The following is a 26,614-nucleotide window of genomic DNA, read 5'->3' on the forward strand; positions in this document are numbered from 1 at the left end:
TCCTCGGGGTCCTTCGGTACCACCGGGGCTTCCAAGATGGCGGCGGTGTGAGGCGGAGGCTCCGTGTCCGCTCCCCGCCCCGCGGCCGGCGGGATGCTGCGATCCACCGGTTATTTCCGCGGCATCGACTGCCCCTTCCTCACATCTGCTGGTGGGCCGCCATGTCGGAGGCCTTATTGTCATTTCAGGCATCCTCCGGTAGCGGCGGCGACGCGGTGTGGAACAACCGGGGCGGGTGGAGCGTTAGGCCTCAGTGCAGGTAATGGTTGGGCCTGGGGTTGTGGGGTGAGGGGAGGAGGTTTAGTGATGGGTAAAGCCGTTAAGGGGAAAGGAAATGGATGTATTGGGGGTGGGGAGGCTTAAATAGGGCTGGGTACCCCATAGGAGCTCCCAGGAGGGGAGTAAACTCTTGGAAAGGGCTGACAATAGCAGGACAAGGGGAAATGGTTTTAAGTTAAAAGAGGGAAGATTTAGGTTGGATGTTAGGGGGAAGTTCTTCACTAGGAGAGTGGTTAGACCCTGGAACAGGCTGCACAGGGAGGTTGTGGATGCCCCGTCCTTGGAGGTGTTCAGGGCCAGGTTGGAATGGGGGCCCTGGGCAACCTGATCTATGGGGTCTCTGTGGGGATCTATGGGGTCTCTGTGGGTCTCTATGGGGGTCTATGGGGTCTCTATGGGGGTCTATGGGGTCTCCTGGGCAACCTGATCTAGTAAATGTGTATGTTTGCTGGCCCTGCTAGGCAGGGGGGTTGGAACTACATGATCCTTGAGGTCCCTTCCAACCCGGCTCATTCTGTGATAGTATGTGGTACACCCTTTGATAAAGGATGGATCTACCCATTGCATAGAGCTGGGGGGGCTTTGGGTTCCCCCCCGACCCTGTGTCTTATAGCTGTATACACTGCATCCACCTCCTGACCTCATGGGATAATGAGGAGTGACTGTGAAATAACTGCTGCCTGAGGACAGCTCTATTGCCTCTGTCCCAGCTCTATTGCCTCTGTCCCAGCCCTATTACCCTGCCTTTTCCAGGCCCTCCAGGCACACAGCTCACATAGCAGCCTCTGCCCCTCTGCTTGCTGCACCGTCACAGCCCTTCTGCTGTACTGGGGGGGCTACAGGTCTGTCTGGCCTGGGCTGGTGGCTGACAGCCAGTCCTGCCCTGTGGGGAGCCCCAAAAGGGCCTCAGTGAGGTGAAGATCACTGCCAGCTTTGTAAATGGAACTAAAAGGTGGCTGTTGTTCTGCTCAGTGCTTCCAGCATCTCTCATTGTTTTCCTTAGTCATTATTCTCTGATCTTGCAGAGATAAATCTGTGTTCTCCTCCCCAGAATGCTGTTTGCTTTCTTCTTTTTAAAGCTAGTCTTAAAGGCCTTAAGCTCAAGTTGTCAAGTTTTGGGTTTTTTTATGTATTTATAAGATTATTAATTCCTCTTATCTCCCATTACTGAATCATCTTACTCTGGCAGTGGCTTAATTCAAAGTAAAAGCAGCACATCCAGGGCTGTCACAGTCAGACACATGGGGTTTTTTTGCTTATGAAATGGAGAAGTGAAGGTTGGTCTTTACTTACAAACCTCCTGGTGCACAGGTCTCATACTGGGTAAGAAGCAAAGGATGAACGTGAGTGGCAGATGGAAGAAGTCCTACTTGTGTTAATACAGGTTTGGATGCATTAGTGACCCAGAAATCAGTGCTTCTGGGGGGTGGGAAAGAGGTTTATTTGCCATTTGATGTGTGGCTGCTGCAACCACAGCTCTGCAAATTCCACCTCAGCTCAGGTTGGGCTTCAGCCCTTTATTCTGTGTTAATTTAGGCTGAGAGATGGAGAACAAATAGTGACACAGCTGCAGAGTGTCGGCCTTTAGGAGGGACATGGGGTGCTGTGTGAGGTGCCTGTTGTCTATAGGAACATTTATGTGCTGTTCTTGGTGTGGCTGAGCATTGTTTAGTGGCTCAGATGCAGAGATGCTGCCTTTCCCTCTGTCTGAAGCCGTGCAAACTGGGAGATGTATTTAAGATCTACACTAGGGGGTGTCATAGTTTCGCTTGCAACCAGGCAACCATCTTGTTGAGAGCAGGCTGCAGGGCAAGTTGCTCCCAGCCAGCAAAGCTGCCTTTCTTGTTTTGAAGTAGCCCCGCTGCAGTGCGTTTTTGACCTATTTAATTACACTGCTCAATGCTTTAAAAACCCATTTTTTTTTTGGTTCAGGTGGTACCTACACCAAGAGCTACAGTGCAGATCTGTGGGGGGTTGTATTTTGGGGATGGGGGGGGGGAAAAGAGGCTAGAAAAAAGGATAACATCTAAAGAAGCAGCCTGTGAAGCGTATTGATTCCATGCTGGTGTTCGCTTTGATGTTTGAGGATCACCTTAGGACTGGCAATAACCCCAAAACTCTTGGTAGATCTGGAGCTTTGAAGTAGCTTTTGAATGCTGAGGAGTGGTGATATGGAGGTTGGGGATGTGTGCCAGGCAGAGCCCAGAGGGGTATAGAATAGAAGGGGGATGAATGGGGTGTAGTGCTGTCCCCACATCTCCTTATCATCATTCTGGGCTTCTCATGGAGCATAGAGCTCATAACAGATGATCCTTATTTCTTCAGCAGGGCTGGGAGGTGGGATGTGAGCTTGTACAGGGCTGGGAATCTACAGGCTGAAAGTTCTAATCCTGACTGTGCTGAAGTGCTTTTTCCATCTCTGAAGTGACTGAAACCCACCTGCTTCAGAGCAGGATGAAAAGCTTATCGAACGTGTGTGAAGTGCTTTGAAAGCGGGCTGTGTAAGTGGGAGGGGAGAGCTGCCTCCTGTCCTAAAAGCGTCTCTTCAAGAGCCGTGGAGGAGAAAAATAGGTCTGTCTTTAAAGTCTAGGTCCTGAGTATGCTGAAAGGCATAAAAGAAGCATAATGCAGCACTTCACAGACACCATAAGGAAACCCAGCTCTTGGGCATGGCGGCTTCAGAAGGAGCTGGGAGGAGATGCTTGAGAAGTGGATGGGTTCTGAGCCCTGGAGATCCGAGCTCTCTTTGTCTGTGCTGATCCCGGTGCTGCTGGGAGGTGGGAGGAGCGAGGCCTTCAGCCTTGGAGTGCTGCACTATGGGGCAGTGTGTGCTGGCAGTGTGCTCCTCTGGTCTGAAGTGCATATTTTCTGTTTGGATGGACAAAGCTTTACTGCTCAGATCCGATGGTGTGTTTGAAAGGTGCCAGTTCTTCATGTCACAGTGATTTCTGCTGCCAGACCCACAGCTCAGCTGCTGTAATGTCAGTTGTTGCCATCACCAGGTCAGCAAGGACTTGGCAGTGTCCATCTTACCTGCCTAAAAGCAGTGGCTTGGGATGGCTCTGAGTATGAAGCACTATGCAAAACTAAAACCTGACTTTAATCATCCTCAGCACAAGAAACCCCCCAAGTTGAATAGCAGCTGCGGTGCTAAAAAAGGGAAGAAAGAGTCAGAAAACCCCCGCAGAAACTGGAGCACAAAGCAGTGTGACTTTGGAAGAGATGAGGGTGAAGGAAGGCGGGACTTGGGGTGGGAAGTCCTGCCCTAATGATCGCCGCTGTGTCAGCACACGGTCAGCGTGGTGTGCCTGAAGCCGGAGTACCAAGCAGATAGTGAAAGCCTCGAGTACAGCATGAACAAATACCTGCAATGTTTATTAACCACGGGGAGCTCAGGTAATTCTTTGAAGTTCTTGAGTGCGAAGCGAGCTCGTGGTTTTGTGCGGGCTGCAGGACGTGGGGATGCAAACTTCACATGGTCGCCATTCATTTAACGTGAGACCTCTCTTTTCAGTGCCGTGTCTGTGTTTAAAATCCACAGGCCGTGCAAAAGCTCTGCTCTGCTTTGGGGATTGAGCTGCAAAAGGATGTTTGTTTCTTGGTGTTTTAGGAGAGGAGCCGTGCTGGGCAGCAGGCAGTGCTGGCTGGAGCCGCAGGTGTGTGAGTTGTTTTAATTTGGGCTTCTGCGTGAGCTGAAGCTGGACGGGTTGGAAAACCAGTTTAGATTTTGGCGTTAGTCCTTTGTAGGTCATGGCTGAAGCTTTTCAGTGTAATATGGCCAAAAAAGGTGCTTTGCTTTTCATCTTTTTGTCTGGTTGGGACTGTGTTCATGTAGTGTTGTATTGCTGTTTTGCTTCTTAAATGGGAGTTCTTCACCCCAAATGGTTCCGGGGGTGAGACAAGTGCTGTGAAGATAACTTATCTCAAGCAAGCAGGAGAAAGGCTGCAGAACTCAGGGAACGAAGGGTCAGGGCTAGAATTACTTGTGGCTACGCTGCTCCAATGCGTTTCTAAGGCAGAACTGAATAGGGAGAAAGGAAGACACCCAAACACTGCAAGAAATCCATCTCTTTTTTCCTTTGTTCTTTGAACCTCAGCTGTGCTGCGGTGTTTAAACTTCCAATTCATCCTTATTTTCATCTGGCACTTTGGTACCAGCGAGGTGGGGATGCTTTCTGCTCCATCTTTTTCCTTGGAAACAAAGCAAGTTTCTGCCTTGCAGGGACAAGCTCTGGTCCCTTCAGTGCCCCCCAACCTTCTGTGCTGCTCACGCTGCCTCCTGTAGCCCCCAGAGGAACCACACCAGGTTTATTGCAGTGACAAATGGCTGCTCGGCCTATTTTTGGCCTTGCTAATATCGAATTTTCTTTTCTCATTTTTGCTTCTTTTTTTTGTGGTGGGGTTTTTTTTTCTGCTCAAGAAATGACGGTGTTGGTTCAGAACAGGCTTTGAAGCTCTGATGTCAGATACCTTGAAGGGGTGACACTGCAAAGGACATGGGGAGCAGCACATAAACCCTCTGTGATACCCCCAGCCCTTGCCCTGCTGCTGTCCCTACAACTGTCCAAAGTTATCTGTGCTGTTATCATTTAATTTCATTCATTAAAGTTAACCTGATCCTGATATACATATAGTGGGTATGCAAGGAGAGCAATTGCAGCTGGCACCTTTAGATGGCTGGTTTTGTTGCTATGGGTTTGTTTATTCTCCTTTATGTCCAGAGCTATTCTGCTGGCATGTTTCCTATTAGGGCACCAAATCCTGTGCTTGTCTTGTAATTTCTCTATGTTCTGATGTAGCAGCATCCAAGTGCTGTGATAAATTGAGCTCTGAAACCTGCTCCAAGTCAGAAAGCAGCAAATAACTTGCCTGTGGCTTCTGATCACTTGCTGAATGGCCTCTTCTTCACTGCTTTTTTTCCTTCTAAAATACGCTTTGCTTTCATTATAAACTATCAGATACTTCAGATAACTGCTTCACAAGACTCCTCGTGATATAGAGCCCCTATTTACTTCTTAGAAACTCATCTGCATAAGCAGCTTGCATTGTATTCCTCAATCAAGTGGTAATTGGGAATTCCTACGAGAGCCTGTGTTAATGCCACTGTAATACCCCTCAGTAGCTGCTTGCTGATCACCTAATTGCTATGGAAATACATGCACTGTCAGCTTGGCTTTCTTATGGGGCATGGAGTGGAGTCTGGTTTGTCATGAAGTTATCCAGGCTGCACACCCTGGGGGAGAGGGGCTGGGTGGGAGTGAGGAGGTGGTGGCAGAGGGGGAAAGAGAAGGGTGAGTGACAAGCAGTGAGTGGAGTGTTGGCTGTGTATGTCTCAGGGGTGGTTCTTTGCAATTGAGTTCAGGTGTCACCTTTGTACCTGCAGCACTTTCTCATTGGCAGCACTTGTGTTGTGGGTTCAACCCAAGACTCATTTTCCTGCTGCTGCTGTGGGAAATACTGAGCTTGGAGGAAGACTGGAGGCTTTCAGTGGGCTTTGGGCATTGGCATCAATAAATGAGAACCTAATCCCTGGTTCTCGTGCTGGAATCCTCTGTCCTTTTTCATGCACTTCATTGAATTAAGCAGATAATTCTGCGCATACTCAGCTCCTCTTAGTCCTAATGCAGCAATTATCCTTCAATGCCCCAAAGAATATTTCACTTACAGAGCAATTCCATGAGTAATAAAAGCACTTTGTTAACAGATCTGTAGTCCTTAAGACCCAGGAATACTTTGGAAAATCTGGTCTAGCCATGTACCTGCCACTGCCCAGAGAATGTCACTAGTGGCTTTTGGTACCACGTCTGCATTCTGTAGGGATGAATCTTAAGAAGATGCTGTACAACCTACTGACAGTAAATGCTGTTTTTCCTTCCTTACAGAACGGGGCTATGATCCCTACAACCCTGAGCTGCCGAAGCCCTCGCTGGAGGCGGAGGATGGGGCCCTGTCTGACCTTACAGACATGACACCTGGCATCCTGGAGCTTGAACTGGTCAACAAAGCTATCGAGGCAGTCAAAAATGAAGTTGAGAGAGAGCAGAAAAAGTATGAGGAGCTGCTGGAAACAACAAAGGAGCTCAGGGCCTCTGATGCCTCACTTATTTCCGAAACACCTGTGTCAGCTGCTGTGGCACACAGTGATTTGTTTACCTCCTTAGAATATAATCCAGGTAGCTACAACTTCACTAATAACTCCGACTACAGCCCTACTCCTTTTGCTGCTGCTGGCCAGTCAAGTAAATACACTTTGGATTCGTTGCGATCTAAAGGTAACTCACTGGAATACGTTCCCAAGGCTGTAGCACAGGCTAAAAAATACAGCAGCACTGTCACTAACACTAAATATGTCATCGATGACTCTAAGCCTTCTACCGACTTGGAGTATGACCCGCTTTCAAATTACTCAGCCAGGCTTTTGAGCAAAGCTACAACGAAGGAGTCAAAGGGATCCAAAAGGGGAAGGGTCCCTGGATATGAGGATTCTTATTCTCCTACACGAAAGAAGCTCTGTGAAATACCTGATGAGTATGAAGTGTGTGCCAGGTTCTCCTCCTCTGAAGACGAGGCTGATGCAGAATACAAATCGACTTCTGTTAGCTCTCCATCAAAAGCTGGTTCAGAAAGTGAATCAGATGATGGATTGTCCAGCAAAGAGCGCAGCGCTGCCTCGGGTGACTTCTCTTCTCAGGGTAGTAAAGAAACTGCAGCAAAATATGGCATGGAGGACATTCTTAGTTCACAGAAAATCCCTCCAAAAAATGTGTTGGAGAAGAATGTTAAAGCAGCAAAATCGTATTCTGGTAAGAATGACCAGGAAACTGAAAATAAAGACAAAGACTCAAAAGATAAAACAAAGAGGAAGAAATCAGATGGTAGTAAAACGCCTGGCCTCAGTGAGGTCAGTAAGAAAGAGAAAAGTAAAAATGCAGAAAAAGACAAAGCAGGCAAGAAAGAAGAAAAACTGAAGACAAAGAATGAAGAGAAAAACTGCAAAGAGAAAAGTGTTAAAGTGAAAACCGATGGGAATTTAAAGAAAGCTGATAAACACAAATCAGAGAGAGTGGATGAGATGAAGAAAGAAAAATCCAAGGGGTCCAGTAGTAGTTCAGGGAAAAGCAAGAGCGAGGATTTCAGCAAGGGCTCCAGCACGGAGAAGCTGGGTGGCAGCAAGAAAGAGTCTAAGCTGAAGGCAGCTGATGTGAAGAATGGTAAGGAGGCCTGTAACAGTAAAAACAAAGGGACCAAGACCTCAGCAGTGGAGCAGAAGAAGGAAAAGGTCAATCCTGCAGGAAAAGGAGATCCAAAGAAGGGCCAGAAACAGCAGAGTCTGAGTCACATTGACCTCTTTGGAGATGAGAGTGGGGATGAAGACGACAAGGGCAAACCTGTGCCATCCACGTTACCTGATGTGAGCTCAGACTCGGATAGTGACAGCAGTGGTTCAGACTCTCAGAGTGAAAATGGAAAGACAAAGAAGGCGAAGCGTTCTAAGTTGTCCAAGTCGTCATCATCTTCCTCATCGTCTGACGACATTGATTATTCCATCCTGGAGAAGGATGTGGACTTTGAGACAGACCCAATGGAAGAGTGTCTCAGGATTTTCAATGAATCCACTGATGTGAAAACCGAAGACAAGGGGAGGCTGGGGAAGCAGGTAATGCTCGTTTGAGTTGGTTTTCTCACATCTAAATGTGCAGTGATACCAATTTGGTTTAGTGCTACTGTGTATTTCAGGTTGCTGAAGTGCACTATGGAGGGAGACTGTGCTGGATGAATCTCATCCCTATTGCAGCTGTTATCTGCTGTTATCACACGTGTGCAGTGGGGGTGCTCAGCTGCCTGTGTGTCCCACTGAACCTGGTCTTTGCACATCTGTTCCCTTATATCCCTCAAATTAAAGTGTACTTCTGCCCTGTTCTGGAAAGCACCAGTGTAGAGGTGCTTTAAAAGAGAGCTGTTTGGCAGCAACCTGCTTCCCTGCAGCTTTTCAGGAGGATGGCATTGCTTGCTGGGAATTTGGGTTTGTTTAGGGGATAACTTTGTAGCTGGAGCCCCTGTGGCCTAAGCTCAGCTCTGGTTGGTTGGAAGGTTGATGTGAGCAGCGTAGTACTTTTCCACTTGGAAGGATAACTGAGAGAGAGTTTATTAGGGATGTAACTAACTGCATTAATGGGCTGAGCAAGTTCCTGCAGAGTGCAGCGATGCGGTGTGAAGTGCTCCTGCAGAGCACCCTGTGATGTGCACAGCTCTGCTGGACTGGAGCTCATCCCAGCTCTGCTTCCAGCCCTGGAGCTGAAAGCTGTCAGTCCTGGCTCTGCTCATAGCACTGCTGGGGGCTGCAGGCAATGCTGAGTGCAGATCAGCTAGAAAATCATATCATCTTCTGAGTTGGAAGGGATCTTTTAAAGGCCATCTAGTCCAACTCACCTGCAGTGAGCGTGGACACCCACAGCTCCATCGGGTGCTCAGAGCCTGGTCCAGCCTGAGTCATAGGAATAAACCTGTGTAAAGGAACAGCTGAGTTGAACCCAAAGAAGATTTGATGGGTTTCTTTTTGCTTGTTATTTGCTTCAGCTCCTCACGCAGAAGCTTTGGGTTTCTTGCCATTCAGAAACATCACCCAGGGATTGGTCCCTGCGGCCATTCTATGGGTAGGGCTGTAAGTGCAGGGATGTTTCCCTGTGTGTGCCACGGCAGCACAATGGTTTGGTGCTGGGCATGCGTTCAGGACCTGCTCTGGAAGTGTGTCATAGCAGCAGAAAATGAGTCAGCTCTTACCAAGAAACCCAACCAAACATCCTGAGTTTTCAGAATGCCGTGAGAAGTGGGTGGCTGGAGGGGAAGGCATTCCCATCGCCATGGCAGGTAGGGGCTGGATGGAACGGTGCTGAAGCTGTGTGCTGTGCAGCCCTGGTCATCCCAGTAGAAGCATTTGTGGCTTTGCTGGTGGCTCTGGGGCGCAGAGAAGGTCGTATTTAACAGCTCACCACATGTTGTTTCTACCTTCAAGGATCCTCTGTTCACCTAAAAGGAGGTTTGTCCGATGTCCTGGGGAGGGAACTTTGCCTTTTCAGTCTTGGAAATTTGTTCTTTTTGTCTTACAGCCATCGAAGGAAGAAGTAAATAAAGAAAAGACAGAAGAGAATTTAACCACCTTATTTCCTGGCCAAAAACGAAGGATCTCTCATCTTGTCAAACAAGGAAATGTAAGTGCAGCTCTCAGGAGACATCTAAAGTGAATATTTTCTGTCCTGGGATGGCACGGTGTGGTCCCATGTTGAGGCAGCAGCATATGAACTGTTGGCACTGGTTGGAATACTTTGACATCCCCTTTCTGATTTCCTAACAGTGTGGTCAGGCATCTGTTACAAACAGCAGCCACACTCCAAGAGACATTGAGATAACCAAGGGTAAGCCGTGGAAGAGTGAGTAGACCCTGCACCTTGTCCCTGTGGGGACAGCCTGGTGTGCCTTGCTTCTCTCAATCACTTACATTAAGAACAAGGAGAGGCTGTGCCCAATGGTACTTGTCCATAACGTGTGGGACTAACAGCTGGAGGAGCCTTGTAAGATGTTAAACACCTTTACTACATTTATATATGCTTTGATTCAACAAGATACTGACAGTACTATGTTTGATATTGTTCTTTTGTGATTGTGGGAATACTTGAAATACAGAGGAGAATTAAAAAAGGAGGAGAAAGCAAGGAAGACACGCTGATCTTTTTCTTTCTTTCTCTCTGGGATTTTAATTCTGTTTTCTCTGAGGGTTTAATGTGTTTCCCTCCAGGTGCCGAGTGCAGATTAGTCAGTTTTATGTTCTAGCAGGATAAGAGTGGCGGCTGAAGCACTGATTTCAGCTGGGAAGCCCAAATTAATTGTTTTTCCTTAACGCTCTGCTTAGGAAAGGTTTCTTTGCTTTTAATAATTTGAAGCCCCGAGGTCAATACAATGCTGTTTATTTAACTACATATCTTCAGCCAGTTCATGTGTTTTGATAAGGCCCCTTTCTTCCTAAGTGAAGAGATAAGAGACTGAAACAAATGGCTTGGAAATTCATTAACTCAAATATTTATTGCAAATAGGTGCCTTTTAGACGCGTACAAATCTCCAAATACATTTTCTTAATGTGACAGCTGATCCCAAAATGCTTTCCAAAGCCATGAGCCCCAGCACAACCATCGTGTGGGCAAACAGAGCTGCCCTGATGTGCTCAGCACCGGGACGTGCCTGCCTGGGGCTGGCAGCTCTGTGCTGCTGCTGCCAGGTGTGTTCAGGAGCTGCTGTCAGACCTGAACTGCTGCTTTTGCCTGCACGGTTACTCGTGCTTTGCCACGTCCCTCCGGGTTGAATATTTGCTCAGTCTTGCTCGTGATTTATAGCTCAAACACTGAGTGGGCTGAAAGGGAGGGAGCTGAGTTCTTAGCTGAGTTTCCGAGGGGGAACGGCAGGTCAAAGGAATGGAAGGTGAGGCAGCAAATGAGTGTCCTGTCCTGCCAGGAGGGCTGTAATTATCCTTTAATGGTTGGCTGCACTCAGTTTGGTTTCCAGAAGCTGCTGTCAGCTCAGAGGGCAGGAATGCAGGAGGTGCCAGCTCATCCAAAGTGCTGTGTTACACACGGGGCTGTTTGGGCTGATTTCTCACATTTCAGTGGTTATTAAGTAATGTGGCAGAAGTTTGTACTGTTTCTCTTGTTCTTCGGCTCCAAGTGAACTCCACACCATCATCCTTTTTGACACCACAACCTAAATTTGGACATAAAGATAATGCATATGTAACGTGGTTGTGTCAGTAACGGCTGAAGCAATGCAGTGCCTTCACAAGCAGCAGGGGCAGCGCTCAGGACTCAGAGCTTGGCTTGTGTAATGCTCTAATTCCATAAATACATACGTGTGTGTGCGACATGTAACTCATTGTAGGAACCAGAGTACTGAAACAAAGCTGCTGGGAGGTGGGGAGCTGCAGAGCTGGTAGTTTGGGATGGGAAAGGCAGCAAAGGAAGGAAGGAGCTGCAGCAATCTGCATCATGTAGCAAAGGGGAAGGGGGAATAGTTTTCATTCTGGTAGAATCTAAAGCACTCAGTGGTGTTCAGGGGTGTGGGGCCAGATTGGTTTTCTAACACAAGATATATTGAGCTGGGTGGTGATGGAACCCAGAACTCAGGATGGCCAGCAGGCACGCTGGCCATTAAACAAGCAATTTGAATGGCACCAACCAGCTCAGGGAAATCCCACAGCGATGAGAGATCTCACCAGAGGGCGAGTCATTGGTGCTGCAATGGGTGACTGGGTGTTGTATTCTGCAAGATGGTTGGGATCTTCCCTCTGAAACCAGGATGTGTTAACACGGATGGGTCAGGGAAGAGAAGACCATTCTTGAGTGGGTGAGAACTGAAGGGTGGGGATTGCTGGTTCTAGAAACCTTTTTGTCTGTGCAGGCAGAGGTCCCGAACAGACCCGTAGTCCGGCCATACCGTCCACCCACAGCACAGGAGGTGTGCTACCAGAGGATCCAGCTGGCCCAGCAGCAGGCAGCACAGCTGGCAGTGGCTGTCCAAAAGGCCTCCCTGTCTTTGCCAGGAGAAAAGAGGAGGATTGCTCACGTGCCAAACGTAGCCCTTACTGCAGCAGTCAAACAAAGTAAGCCTGCAGCACTGCTTGTCATCACTATCTTGTCCTTTGTGCTGTTGAAAAGATGCTCACTGTGCTTCAGTTTCTCTCAGGCTGAAAATGGGGAACTGTCAGAAGGAGCCACAATTGGAATGTTTGCTTATAGGCACTGAAGGAAGGTCTTTCCCCTGAGAAGTGCCATCAGTTTCCAAAAAGTGATGGGCTAAATGTACGGCTCTTTCCTGTTTATGCTTTGGAGGCTGTTTGCTCTTCTTCTGCTTTGAGGAGGTGGCTGAGCAGGAGGGAAGTACTAATTTGTGCTCATCAGTATGTGTCCTGCTGTGGTTGGAAGGGCTCAGAGCTGACCTGATGAGCAGGTGCTGCATTGTGGCTGGCAGGGTTAACTCTTTAAACTCGACTGACTCAGTTACCTCAAAGCAACAACAGCAAATAAAAAAACCACCAAACACAAGGCTTGGTTCCTAGCAGAAGGCTCCTTCATCCTTGCCTGGATGGTGGTAAAATTACTTAATTTTTATCCCTTGGGAGATTTCTATTTGATAAGAATACAGTTTGTGGCACAACAAGTCCATTCTGACAGCTTGAAGCCCTGTGGAAGCTTTTCTCTTGAAGTATGTTATGTGTTTCTTGCAGGCCTGGTGAGTGGTAAGAAGACTGCTGCTGGCAAGAGCGTCCCACCTGCCAATGAGTCCGAAGCTCCCACCCTTCCTCTGAAGGCTTGCACCTTAGCTGGGATGGCTTCCAAGACCACCAGCACCACTGTGCAGAAAAGAGTCGCCCACGTTCCGTCCTTGCAGGTAAAAGAGATGCGATGCCTTTTTGTGCAGCTCCATTTCTGGTTATCCCCCATTGAGGGTGCCGTGTTGAACTGTTGCTGTTCCAAACTTAGCCCTCGAGAGAAGTGGTGTTTTGATTAGGATGATTAAATGGGTTTCTGTCTTCCTGTGGTTTTCCTCGATAGCGTTATATAAAAAATTAAACACTTGAGGAGCTTGGAAGGATAGAAATACTTAAGTGCTATGCTGCTCTCTTTGAATATTGATCTCTCATTTTCAGTTTGAGCCTTTTGTTGGGCTGGCTGGGTCTGGAGCTGTTTGTTTCAGGGACTTGAGGTCTCTCCCGTGTGAATGGCATGGATGGATTCGTGACCTTCCAGCCTTTGTGGGCCAGACTGAGGAAGGCATTTATGAATAACGTCCCGCAGCAACCTGTCTGGTTAAAACGTGATGATTTAAACTTCGTGCTGCAGTTTATATCTGGGGAAAAGCATTTTTTCTCCCTCTTTTTTTTGATACCTGCCCAGCCTTTGTGTACTTTTGATAGCGATGTCTAACCCGAAGCTAAATAAAAGCTGAAAGCATAAAATGCTTGCCATTGTTAGAGAGGCTGTGTGAGAGGCTGAGAAAACATACACATGTAATGAAAAGGACCAACCCCCCCTTCAACAGGTTTAAACAAGATCCAGGAATAGAAAGAGATGGATCAGAGTGGAAGTCTCTCACGAGGAAAAGAAGCTCTCTTCCCACTCAGATAGGTCCCATGTCCTCCTTGGATCTGTGTTTGCTGCAGATGGGTTTGGTAATGGATGTCTATTGGGTAGGATGGAGGAGGCTCAACAAAGCAATTGGGTGTCCTGGAGATGTGCAGTTTCTTCTCCAAAGTAAGAGGCAGGCTGTGTGATTTGGGAGATGAATTTGGTAGCAGTAGCTTGTAGCTCAGTGCAGCAAGTTTTTATGCATGAAGGGCACATTGTTCAGTATGAGGGGGGAAAAAGTCCTTACAGGAGCATGAGCGGCATTAGAAAGGAAACAAAAGCAATGCAGTGAGGTCATGGGAAGCCTAAGGAAGCAGGGTGGCTTAGCTGGCTGCTAGGAGCGAGCCTCCCTCCCTCCTCATGGCTGCAGCACTTAACAAGAAAGAACAAGTCTTACCTGGTGTTGTGTGTTCGTGCCTTCGGCTCAAATTGCAGTGCTTGGTGCTGTGCTAATGTCGACTCTCTTCATGTAAATGTCATCGTTTTTGTGGTCTGGGATGCTTGTCTATGCAAATGCAGTGCTATGACTAATGCTGCTGGGGCTGCTGTGCAGCTGGAGGAGTTGTGTAAGGAAGCCTGGTTGTTTTTTTGTTTGGAGCAGTTCGAATACTGTAAGGGCATGGAAGCTTCAAGCAGTGTTTTTAGGACCTGAAATGCCGGGTGATACTTTTAGCTCTGGACAGGTTTTCAGAAAGGAAGCGAATAACACAACAGAAAATGGGAGAGTTTCAAGGTGACGTGCTCGTTAAACCCCAAATAGCCTCTTTCTCTCTCTGTCTCATCTCTAGAGCGCCAGCTTACAGAGGCCTGTTATTCCCACAGAATTTGGTGCTAAAGTCCCAACAAACATTCGTCAAAGATATCTCAATCTCTTCATTGATGAGTGCCTGAAATTCTGCTCCTCCTCCCAGGAAGCATTTGATAAGGTCTGTACTGGTGCTTGCTTTGTGTGAATAACATCCATAGTACCCTATGAAGCCCTGAGCTTTGGCTGGGACCTTCTAAAATGGCAACAAAACCAGAAATTCTCCTACCCGGGTGTCTCTATAGAGATGAATGTCAAACAATTCCAAACCAGGCAACAGAAAATAGAATTCCACTGGGGGTTCTCAATAGGAAAACTCACCTTTCTCTTCATTAGGAGAGCACACAGCGTTTTCATTAGTCCCAAAAGAGGGACTTAAGGGTGTGCATTGTGGCTGAGCTGGACAAAAAAGACAATAAACGCATCCTACAGGCTGAGCATTCAGTAGAAGCAGGATGGATGTAACCGGCAGAACTGCACAGAATGTAAGGAGCCTTTTGCCAGCAGGGGATATTACAGTAAGATTTCCGAAAGCTGAGTTGAAAATCTCATGTGTTTCACTGGAAAACTTTAGCTTTGCTTTTAATTGGGCTGGTAAAGGGCATCGTAGTGTGTTTTGTAACCAAAACAGATGCTATGAGGTTATTTACATTTTTGGTGATATTTTGCCTTTGCAGCTCCTTAGGGAACATTCCTCTTGCACTCAAGGAATGGCTACTCTCCAGACCTCTTTTTTTGTCCAGTTCAGAGCTTTGTCTTTCTCTTGTGCTGCCCTTGAAGTGGGGAAAGCAGCCTTTCCCAGGCAGCTCCACACTGCCCTGTTAACCTAAGGGAAGGTTATATACAAAAATGTTTCTGGTGCATCATTTAAAGTATGTTTTATTCTTGGACTCACCTCAGCAGCCCCGAGATCCAGTATGTGTTAGTGCTGTGACATGGTTATGTTTTGGATTCTGATACTTTGTGTATTTTAAGGTGCAAATGTTGCTTTTTTTCCCCCAAATATTCCCAAAGCAGCATTGAGAACAGAGCACACGGTAACGAATTGCACTGTTTGCAGGCTCTGGCAGAAGAGAAGGTGGCTTATGAACGCAGCACCAGTCGCAACATCTACCTGAACGTGGCAGTGAACACCTTAAAGAAGCTCAGGAGCCTCGTGCCCAATTCCCCCTCCAGTACGAACAGTACGTACCACGTTTGTGGTTTAATAAGGATCCCTGCTTGGATTAGAAGCCGTGGAGAGGAACTTGTTGAAAAGACAGACCCATTTCTCAGAAGCATTATGCTGAAAGGCAAACAACTCCAGTTAGCTTTTTATAGTCTGGCAAGCTTTAATGGGCCTTCAAGAGGCGAGTCCTGCAATGCTTTGTTGGCTGTCTGAGCCTAAATGGAGATAATGCCACATGGATTATTATTATTTATTTATTATTTTTTTTTAGCACAAGTTCTTTAAAATGAAAAGCCCTGCTAATGGAGTAACTTTCACATGATACCTTCAAAGTGATAGACTCGTCCATCACCGCAGAAATCTGTTACACACATTAAGCTTCAAGAGAGAAACGAAGAGGGTTAAGACATTTCATTATTGGCTCTCGAGAGGGTACATTAAACAATCAATTTGTGCTGTTCTTGTGAATTTTTTTTTCCTGGTCTCTTCCCTTTTCTCCCCTCTGTCTTCATTACCTTCTTGGCCATTAGTCAGAGCGGCTGGACTCGGAAGGCTGGCCTTTAGGAGAGGGCTGCCAGTTAATGATTACTAAAAAGCACCTATCTACCATTATCTGATGTGCTGAGCATACTCCGGAGCTCTGAAGGCCTTTCTGAAGGAAGGTGAAGGATGCAGTGTAGGAGTCTGGCCTTTGGGCACCCAACAAAGCTGCTCACTGCGGATGGGTCGAGTTCTGTCTGTGCCCAGCCCTCTCTTTTGCTCTCGCTCAGGATGGCAGCTCGGTGTGCACAGTCAGCAGGTAGAGCTCCCAGTGTCTCCTGGGGAGCTGTAAAAAGAAAATGTCCTTCTTTGCCCTTAAAAAGTTGCAAGCAGAAAGCTCCCTGTAGTGCTGGAATAAGCTAGGAACACTGCACCACCGTACACCTACTGATTTCTGGAGCAGAGAATGCAAGAGGATAAATGCAGTCCTCTGTTTGCCTGTGTGTTATGCCCAAAACTCAAGGGCTGAAGTCACTTACTCTTCCAGAATTGCATCCGAGTGTTTCATCTCTGTCCTGTTCTGCTTCTTCCCTCTTGTCTCTGCAGAAACAAGTAACAAGAAGGTGGTGTCCCATGAAGCTGTGCTGGGAGGGAAGCTTGCTGCTAAGACCAGCTTCACCCTAAACCGGTCAGGGAGCTTGAAAGCAGAGGATTTAACAGGTAAGACCCTTCTGCAAAGCTGTAAATGATAGCTGGAGGCACAACACATAGATTGGGAAGAGCAAGACCTTGCTGATGCATGAAGAGCTTTGATTTGTGTGTGGGGCTGAGTTATGAGTTATTACCTGACTGCAGCACGGTGCTGATTAGCACCTTCCTTGCTTCCCTGCTCTGGGCTGTGGGTTTGCTGATGTTGTCCATGTGGCTTTGATGTAACGTTGGTAGCTGTTCAGAGCTGCCTCTTGTGTTTTGGGTATTACCGACTTGTGGCTTCTTTTCTGTCTTGATTTTACTTGAACTTTCCTCCCCTGAAGGATTACTTTGTGGTGTGCCCGTCAGATGAAAGGCAGACGCACTTGATATCTCCATCTGCTCTGCAGGGCTCATTTTCACATTTAGGAATGTCAGAGTAAGGTCACATAGTAGCCAAAGGATTGTGCCACAAGCATTATTCACTTCAGGTCAAATTGTTTATGGGTATTCAGGCTGCCAAGAGATACGGGCAAATTGCTGAGGAGATCAGAGAAGAGACAGGGATGCCACAGAGCAGAAGGAATTGACGTGAGGAAAGCTTGAAAGGGCCCTGTAGCTCATCTAAGCTACATCAAAGGATGCACAGCAATATTGGAGGGGTTTAACATAGCACTGAAAGAAGAGCTATCGAGCAGAGAAGTTATAACTGCTCTGTGGAGTGAAACAGTCAGAAATCAACAGCAGGAAGAAGCTTCTGATAAGGAGTTTCTTATCTAGCTGTGGGCAGCCTTTGAGGGGTATTCTGTGGGCTGTGTTACAAACAGTCAGTTAAAGCATAGTGAACATTACAGGCATGAGGCTTCCGTTGTTTTAATACAGCAGCCTGAAGATGGGGAGGAATTTCAGCCCTACTTTCCAGATAGGCTGACCCAGTGCTGGCTGTTGGGTGAGGTGACAACATGTGCCTCTGTCCTTACTGAACAAAGGCAGTTGAAAGTAAAGTGTGAATTAGGGGAGTTCCTGCCAGGTGTTCTGGTGAGGCAGAAAAACGTAAGAGAAAGCAGCACCTGCTTCTGTGGTCTGGCTTCATCGTTGTCTTTGATACATGCAGGAGCTGCCCTGTACCGTCGACTGAAGGAGTATCTCATGACAGAGGAACAGCTGAAGGAAAATGGTTACCCCATGCCTCACCCAGAGAAACCAGGCCGTGCCGTCCTCTACACAGCAGAAGAGAAGAAGAGCACCGACTGTAAGCTGGGCTGTTTTATCTGCAGTCTTTGCTGTCTGTGTCTCAGGTGGAGGGAGACACCTGTCCTACATGCATTCTGGTGTGGTTGTTAGACAGCACTGGGCAAAGTAGTTTCCAAGAGCCTTTTTTGCAACTAGACAAAGCATCTGCCAGGCTTCCCCTGAGCAGGGTGGGATCCTCCTGTCTGAATTTGCTGATATCCTGCAGCAGGACTGATGCTTCTCAGAGGCTGAACAGGGCAGACTGTGATGCAGGAGGTGTAAAATATATTCTTAGGGTACATTTTAAGGTGCCTTGTCAGGCTCCTCTGAGCATCTCCTTGGTGAAACATTGCTGAAGTGTGTTAAGTGCTCATCCATGTTCACACCTTGTGTCTACATTTGTCCTGTGGTTGCTGAAGCAACCTTTATGAAAGCTCTCTTACATTAACACTGTTAAGTACTGTATTTGTGTGAGCCCTTTTCTTCAGCTAGAATCGTGTATAGCAGCTGGCAGGCTGAGATCATGTTGCTGGTTCTGCTTCTCTAGTTTCCTACAGATATTTTAGGATTTTTCAGTTTCTTCTTCTTTCTTACCAGTCTGCTAATGCTGGGACTGTGGTCAGCAGATGGAAATGGACCAGGCAGGTGTTGTGTGAAGCAGCATTGTGCTAGAACTGGGAAAGCAGGTGCATGACAGTCACCTCCTTGTCTGGGGTGTTTTGCATTTCCCTCCTTTCAGTTGTGGGCACTATTGAGAGTGCAGGTGGCAGGAGGGAGAAGTCCCCGCTGCCTCTTGGAGGGCTGCACTGTGCAGTGTTATAGGGAATCCTAGCAGAGGAGCTGTACCCATGAGGAACTCAAATGTCACTTGGAAGTGTCACAGCCCCCTGGAAACCAAGGCATTGTGAGCTCGAGCATCCAGAGAATGACTTGTTTATCCTGGTTCTTCAAATAACACTGTTGGAACACAACAATAGTTTGTTGTGGTTGGAGAAACAGCGCAGCAAGTGTGAGCTGTTGGAGCAAATGTTACATGTCAAAACCAACAGGGAGTTTTACATTTGGCTCTGAGAAGTGGTTTGGGGTGGAGAGTTTGAAACCATATCTAGCATCATTTTAATCAGAAATATTTGCCTCTTTCAGTGAGCTGTGGGGCTTTGAGGGGTGGGATGGATCTGCTGGTGCTTTGTCCACGTTGAGGATTTGCAGCAACCTGATTGACTTCTCTCTTCTCTTGAAGCCTCCTGCAGGATTTGCTGTCGCTGTGGCACTGAGTACATGGTCTCAGCCTCTGGAAGCTGCATCCGCAAAGAGGAGTGTGTGCATCACTGGGGGAGGCTGCGTAAGCAGAGAGGTAGGTCTTACATGGAGGGCTCAGCTGCATGCGGGGTGTGCTCCAGATCCTCACATGTCTGGGGCTGGAGTTGCTGTGGAGCGTTTTGTGGCTCTGGAGCTTGTCACTCACAGCTTGTGTCAGTTCCTGGTTTTGTCACTGGGTGGCACAGGCTTGCAAAGAGATGAGGAAGAGTAGTGGAACAGTCCCTAAGATGTGACAGTGGGGCTGGAGCAGAGGTGTAACGTTATTTCAGCTTTAAAAAAAAGACTAAGGGCAAAACCAAACTTGCTCTATCTTGGGAAATCAGTCTTCTAGGAGACTTGAGAGGACAAGACCTCTGATTGCCTGAGGGGTTTCACTGCTCTGAGATCAGCTCAATTGCATCAAGATGCTAATCTCATTTGAATGAACTCTGTAGTTTTTTTGCCAAAGCATCCGTGGTCAATGAATCTTAAGCCCTTTAGGTTGCTAACTGTGAATCCATACTTATTTTCCCCCTTTTGCCCGATAAATTATTGTTTCTTTGCTCATTTGGGACTTGGGAGCTAAAGTTTAGGTCTTATTGAGGGGACTTTTCTCTTTGACTCTTGCTCTTTCAGTGCCAGGTGGATGGGAAACTCATTACAGCTGCTGCTCAGGAGCTGTGGGTTCAGCAGGCTGCCAGGTTGCTAAGGTAAGTTGTTCACTGGTACCTTTGCATTTTCCTGTGCTGTGGTTTGGAAGTCCTGGGGCAGGACAGGGCCAGCAAAGTGGCCTGTAGGATCTAAAGAGGTGTGTGCCCTTATTGCTGTGCCCAAATCCAGAGCTGGGAAGTGAACTGTAGGGCAAAATTCCAGGCTTATCAATATAGGAAGAACAGTCAGCACACAGCCTCTAAAAGCCTGCCCTGCCCAGCCTGAAGCATGGAGGGGATCACACACGCTGCCACTTCTTTTCTATTTGGAATTAGGATCTCTTTTTTAATCAGCATTCCAAGAAAAAAAACAATCACCCCACAAATACCCAGCAGGGAAGTCAGGAGAAATTGATGAGGCTATAAAACATGACTTCTCTGCATGTTTTTGCGTGCCTGTTGTAGACCATAAAACCTCATGGCCTTTTAAGAAACATACAATCTCTCTAATAGCCTCTTACTCAATGAAGCATGCCAGCAGTGCTCCAGGGTGCAGCCATCCTCTCACATCTGCCTCCTAGTTGTTGTGCTGCCAGAGCCTGCTGCATTCAGGCTTTCTTGGATTTCTCATCTAAATGAATCCTTTAGGAAATTGAAGGTCTGATCCCCCAGCCTGCACAGGATGGGAACATGCATTGAGATTTGGGGATGTTTGGGCTCCCAGGGAGCACAGTGTTGTTCAGCTTTGAAGGAGGGCATTGAAAAAGCAATTTATATTAAAAAACTGTTTGGAGTTACTGGATGCATAACTGGCTCTTAGAGTATTGTATTTGAGAATGACTCTGCTTGGTTGGGTTATGCTGCAGTTAGGGAGGGTGGCAGGAGGTGGCAGGAGGGAGCTGTGCACAGAGTGAGCTGCTGAGTGCTGCTCTTTGTTGCAACGAAGTCTGCTTCCTTCTCAGCTCTGAAGAACACAAACAACTTTTCTGCCTTCTTCTCAGTGATGAAGAACCAGACGGTTGTAGAACATCAACAGTTGTAGAAAAACACCTGATTTCTTATTTGTTATTAATATTTTCCTTCACTGCTTGGTTACAGCTGCCTCATTGACTTCCAGTGATGGCAGTTCTCTGGGGGTGCCCACAATAATAACTAATGAGGCATGTCCCCATTTTGGTTACCCCTTTGCCTGTTTCTTCTCTACTGCTTGCCCCAGTTTGTCCTCTGCAGCCTTCATCCTCAGACATTGCCAAGCGTGGTTTGGTTCCTTGCAGGGTGAGATGAGTGAGAAGCAGGAAGGGGGAGGCTGAGCACACGCTGTGTGATTATGCACCACGATGTTGAGATCAAGGCATAAACAACTTGACAAACAATCAGTCTGCTGGGGAGTGAGGCAGAGGGCACGTCACTGCGGGGTGTGGTGCAGCAATTCCAACTGACCTGAAACCACCTAAGTGGGCAAAAGGGCAGCAACAGCCTCTGCCCAATGCTTTGCTGTGTGCTCCTGCTTCCTTGCAGTGGGACAGGACCCCAAAAAGCCAGCAGAAGCAGCAGCAGGGCAGGCTGAGTGTGACCCATGGCTGTGCACAGAGCAGGAGCACCTCTTGCAACAGCAGCTCAGCCCTGCAGTGGCTCAGGCTTTTCCTGGTGGCTCAGGGATCTTTCCCAGTTCCTGAGAACTCTCTGTCCAGATATGCTGAGGAGTGGCTGCAAATGCTCCTTGTTTGTTGAGCAATGGTTGGTGGTAGATCACATTGTCTGCGAGCTGCCTGGTTTTGGAATACAGTGGCTTTTATTTGTAGCTACACATTGATGTTTTTTGGCATTTCATTACCCTGGTTTCTTCTGCTGTCTGTGGGCTGTGGTGTGGCTGACACAACCTGGTGTCCCGCCTCTGGCTCTGATCTGACTTTGGAGCCGGGTTTGTACCTGGTCACACAGATGATTCCTTTGGAATTGTTTGGTTTCTTGCCCCTTCCTTAATTCAATATGCTTCTCTTTTGTTTTTCCTTCAAGCAACATGTCCACGATGGGCGGAAGGAGAGCCTTGATGGCTTTGTGAAGACCTTTGACAAGTTGCCTACGACTGATGGTTACCCTGGAATCTTCGCCTTAGACTGTGAGATGGTGGGTCACCAATCTGCAGGGCAGCACAGACACAAAATGAGGCTTTTGGAGGAAGGCTGTGTTAGAAGGAAAGCTCTTTTTCTCTACCACTTTCTCTCCTTTCTGTGGGCCTTAAATCACATAGGTTTATGTTAAATTTACATTGAAAATGAGCTCTTAGTAGTTTTGGCAGAGTGCGCTTCCTTTGAGGACCATGTGTGCCCTTGAGAAGTCATAGCCAGTTGCTTACAACAAGCACAGGCTGTTGGCTGGTCTCAGCGTGCAGAAGCAGCTGTGTTTTGGGAGCTGCAGTGCTTGAGCAGCACTGTATGCCCCTTGCTGGGGTCAACACACATTTGTTTTCATGTCTGTTTTCTTGCTTGCAGTGCTACACTAAGCAAGGACTGGAGCTGACGAGAGTAACTGTGATCAACTCTGACCTGAAAGTGGTGTACGACACCTTTGTCAAACCAGACACCAAGGTGGTGGACTATAACACCAGGTGAGGACACCTTTCTATGGGTCAGCACCAGTAACATGGGGGGGAATTTCTGTGAGCACTTGGCTGGAGCTGCCATGACCACCACTTCCTAACGGCCGGAACCTTTTGGGTCCTTCAGTGAAGGAAACCCTCCTCTCTGTTTTTACACTGCAGATTCTCAGGTGTGACAGAAGAGGACCTGGAGAACACTAGCATCACCCTGAGGGATGTCCAAGCCGTCCTATTGAACATGTTCAGCGCAGACACCATATTGATAGGGCACAGCTTGGAAAGCGATTTATTTGCACTAAAGGTAAATCTGCATGTTTAGCATTTGAGTCTCCCTCTGGTTATTCACTTGTGATCTCAGCACAGCTTCAGTGACCATCCCCAGGGCTACAGACCTCCATTGGAGGGCTGAATAGAGTGGGGCTGGCTGGAAGGTCTGAGCTTCAATCTTTCATTATTCACATCAGTTTAGCTAAGACTCCTCCGTTGGTGTCAGCATCCTTTGCCTGGCCTGAAATTGTGCTCAGCTGGGATCTGGGCAGGCTCAGGAGTCCACTGTGCCCTCTGGGTGTCCACAGCAACTATTGTAGAAGCAGCTCAAGTCTCTTTGTTGCCTCTGCTCTTGATTTTAAAACATCCATGAGGTTCTCTGCCTTGTTTGCTGAGATTTGTGGAGTTCTTTGATCAAGCTGCTGTGACCTTTCAGCTCTCCTGTTTTCTGCCTGCCCTGTGTCAGTCTATTCCACATATCTCTGCTATCCTGGAGGGAGGGCTGTGTTCTGAACATAGATCCTAGGGGTGCTTGGCTGAGGTCACTGAGGAAAGCATTCAGGAACAGGAACCAATGTATAGCTGGTGCTCGTGGGCTTTCATCCAGCCATCCTTTATCACACAGCTTTGCTGGCCAAGCTGCGGCTGCCAGCCCCCAGCTCTGCTTTGGAAGCAGGAGGTTTTAATGGATGCAAAGTGCTTTCCCTCTCAGTGGCACCCTTTACCCCGTCCTTTCACAGAGTTCATCGCCATCATAAAAAGAAATTATTTACAGTTTTATCAGCACAAGATGACTGCATTGGCCTCATAGAAGCGTGGCTTTGTCCCAGCATGGTGGGCTCTGCCAAGAGCACGGAGCTGTGAGCGCTGTGACAGGCAGTGCTGTGTCAAGTCGTAATGTCTGAAGGCTGTGGCAGTAAAGTCGACATCTCACTAATGGCCGTGGCAAGCTCCAAATGGTGATAGCGTTTCAATTTTTATTTAAAGCTGTATTATCCTGCTTCCTCAGCCTTCCTGATCTACATAAGTAATTATCATTGCGCCTGGGTGGGTGCCAGACTTGACTGCAGTCTAAGGGAGATTATCCATAACGTTGGCAGTTTTACACTCCGAAGGAGCGTAGCAGGTTGTTTCTGTTAAGCTGCAGCTGTTTGCAGGCGCTCACAGAGCTGGGCGATGGAACTATTAATGAGGGAGTTAGGAACTGTCACGCTACATTAGCTGGTGCTGGGAAGAGTTGAGGTTAAGGACGAGATTAAGGGTCCAGTCTGAGCCACACCACATTGAGGATCACAGAGTGGGTCAGGTGTGAAGATTCCTCTCTTGCAGCTCAGGGCTGTGCTGGCTGTGTATCTGAGTGTGCAGGAAGGCAGGGCTGGGAGGGGGTGTGTGCTGGCTGGCACAGCTCTGGGAGTTGATAGGCATTCAGGCTGTGAGGGCTTTGATTCAGCCAGAGCCTCCTGCAGGACTGGTTGGGCCGGAGCTCGGCAGGAGAGCTGAATGGAGCTGAAAGGTTGACCGGAAGATTGCGTTAATATGGTTAATCCTAAGGAGTGCCCCATCCCTGTGGCAGAAGGAAAATAAACAAGGTTCTTTCTTGCTCCATCCCTCCAGCTTATCCATGGCACAGTGGTGGATACTGCCATCGTCTTTCCCCACCGCCTGGGCCTGCCTTACAAACGGGCTCTCCGCACGCTGATGGCCGACTACCTCAAGCGCATCATCCAGGATAATGGTGAGAGTGAGGGGCTGGGAGCATGGCCTCATAGCCCACCCTGCCCAGCTGCCATGGCTCAGAGCTGCCTCCTGCCCTGCTCTCCACACTCCCTGTCCTCATTGTTTCACCCACACAGCAGCTGTGAATGGGCCTGGGTACAAAAGCTGTGCTGGAGTTTCAGTTTGAGCCCCTGCACTGCGTGGGAGGCAGCAGGGGAGTGTTGTGCGATCCAGCACTCTCAAGGCCATGCCATGTTCTCCCTGCAAACTGACACTGACCTTTCTGTCTTCCTTGAGCTCAGTGTAAGTGTAGCACTGGGCAGGGGCCCTGTGGCCTGCAGACAACCCTCAGTTAAACCAGGCAGAAGTCCTGCCCTCATTTGTTCAGTGGAAGCTCTTCCAAATCCATTGCTGTGGTTCAGTGTGATCTCAGCTGGGTTTACACTGGGCAGGTGCTGTGGGGAAACAGGGCCCAGGCTGCCCAGTGCAGCACAGGGGTATTAACTACTGTCCTTGTCTCTGTCCCCAGTGGAAGGACACGACTCCAGCGAGGACGCCAGAGCTTGCATGGAACTGATGATCTGGAAGATCAAAGAAGACTCGAAAGTGAAGCGATGACCTGCGCTTTTCTCTCCCTCCTGTTCCTCCTCCGCCTCTTTGAAGCAGTGCAATAAATGCTCAGAGTAACACTGTCCACCCGTACGCAGCAGCATGCTACCCCAGACTCCCCGTGCACTCGCAGGTATCTCACAGTCTGCTCTTGGTGCATCTAACAGCACCAGCTGGCTGCCTGCAGGTCCCTGTGTCCACACAGTGGCTCTCGGACCCTCTTTCCTCTGCCTTGAGGGGTCCTTTGCAGTACAACAGTTGCCCCTTTAGGCCTGGCAAGGTGGTTCTGAGCAGCACAGCTAGAAGGGAACTCGGTGGTTCCTCGGAGAAGCTTGTAGAGGTAGGTTGGATACGTGCAGAAGGATCTTTCTGGTTCAGTTTCAAGGTAGATGATTGTTGTTATATTTTTTTTTGTCCCCCCAAATGTAACTGGAGTTGCTTTTGTAGACTAAAGCAGTTCCCTTCCTGCAGTGTTGGGAGAGAGGGGGGTGGGAAAGGGACTAGAGTTGGGTGGGAGGCTGTAAAGTGGGTTCATGTAGCTGATGTGTTGGGGGGTGGTGAGAGCAGATTGAGATCCAGTGCTGACCCACAGGGCTGCACAGCCAGGGGGGCTCAGGGAGCTCCTTGCTGGGTCCTGCAGCTGGATGAGTGTCTGACATCGCCTGGACCTCATGGAGGTGGAGCTGTGATGGGATGGATGTTCACAGGGGGGTGTGAGGCTGCAGGGCAGGAGCTGCACTGAGGAGGGCAGCGATGAATGCAGGCACAGGTTGGGATCCCCTCACCCAAGTTTCCCCTTTGAGCTCAATAGGAACAAGGTTTTGGGGGGGTCCTGGCTGCAGGAGGGTGGTCCCGAATGGTCCATACACATGTACAGAACTCCCCCCCCTGCTCCATCTCTGTTGTCAGGGACTCGATACACACCAGAGCAAAAGCAATAGTTCAAAATACTCCTCTTTTTTTCCAACTCGTTTACATGTTGGGAGCTTTCAGATAAGCAGAATCCTCCCTTGTTGTCGTGTCAGGACAGAAGCAGCGTGGTTGTAGTGCACAGGGGTTGGCAGTTCAGAGCTTTGCCTTCCCCTATTTATCTTAGCTTCACCCCCATTCTATGTGCTTGGGGGCACAGCACCATCTCGGAGCCCAGAGGGAGGAGAACTGTGGGTTCATTAACCCCCAATTAATAGGGATTAATTGGGATGGAGGTGGGCACTGCTGGTGTGGGTTGGAGCCACGTGTTGTCATTGCAGCCCCCTTTGTTGGGCTGGGATTGGGGGGGATGCTGTTTGTGGCCGCCCGGAGGCGTTTGGGATGTGTATAAATGTTGTAACCTGTCACTTTTTGTAACTGTTTTTAATAAAAGGGTGTTGACTGGATGAACGCTGCTTCGTTTCCATGTTGGAGGTGCAGCCCTGGAGCATCCCATCATTGCTGCCTCCTTTATTCCCTCCCGGTTTGATGCTATGGGCTCATCGCAGCCCCTTGTTGTTGGGTTCCATGCTTGTGGTGTGGGCTGTTATTGCTGAGCTCTCTATGGCCGCTCTCTCGGTGCTTTATGGACTGCCAACCCAGCACTTGCTTAATCGCCTCCGGGTTTCTGTGGTTAATTGCGGTGAGCAATTAATCTAATGACGGCAGGAGCTGCTCGGT

General features: G+C 48.3%; 1 protein-coding gene and 1 long non-coding RNA gene across 4 annotated transcripts; one reads left to right on the forward strand and one right to left on the reverse strand.

Moving 5' to 3' along the window:
• REXO1 (RNA exonuclease 1 homolog) lies at positions 1-26,340 on the forward strand. 3 transcript variants are annotated; one of them, XM_015886620.1, is made up of 16 exons: positions 3-259; positions 6,162-7,936; positions 9,387-9,488; positions 11,722-11,923; positions 12,548-12,711; positions 14,237-14,374; positions 15,314-15,437; positions 16,508-16,621; positions 17,706-17,843; positions 19,065-19,178; positions 19,760-19,833; positions 21,790-21,900; positions 22,266-22,381; positions 22,535-22,673; positions 24,254-24,374; positions 24,885-26,340. In XM_015886620.1, exons 1-16 carry the CDS (start codon positions 94-96, stop codon positions 24,971-24,973), a joined length of 3,687 nt encoding a protein of 1,228 aa, XP_015742106.1. In that variant the 5' UTR covers positions 3-93; the 3' UTR covers positions 24,974-26,340. The 3 variants fall into 3 exon arrangements, with proteins under 3 accessions (XP_015742108.1, XP_015742106.1, XP_015742107.1); XM_015886621.2 differs by lacking the exon at positions 3-259 and adding an exon at positions 3,433-3,675; XM_015886622.2 differs by lacking the exons at positions 24,254-24,374; positions 24,885-26,340 and having other exon boundaries at positions 1-259; positions 22,500-22,673.
• Positions 10,331-14,220, reverse strand: LOC107325589. Its single transcript, XR_001559715.2, has 2 exons — positions 13,846-14,220; positions 10,331-11,028 (listed from the first exon to the last, which is right to left on the reverse strand). It is a non-coding gene; the product is annotated as an uncharacterized LOC107325589 (long non-coding RNA).
• Positions 26,341-26,614: the final 274 nt, after the last annotated feature.

The sequence above is a fragment of the Coturnix japonica genome, chromosome 28 (genome assembly GCF_001577835.2).
Source record: "Coturnix japonica isolate 7356 chromosome 28, Coturnix japonica 2.1, whole genome shotgun sequence".
Lineage (NCBI taxonomy): Eukaryota > Metazoa > Chordata > Aves > Galliformes > Phasianidae > Coturnix > Coturnix japonica.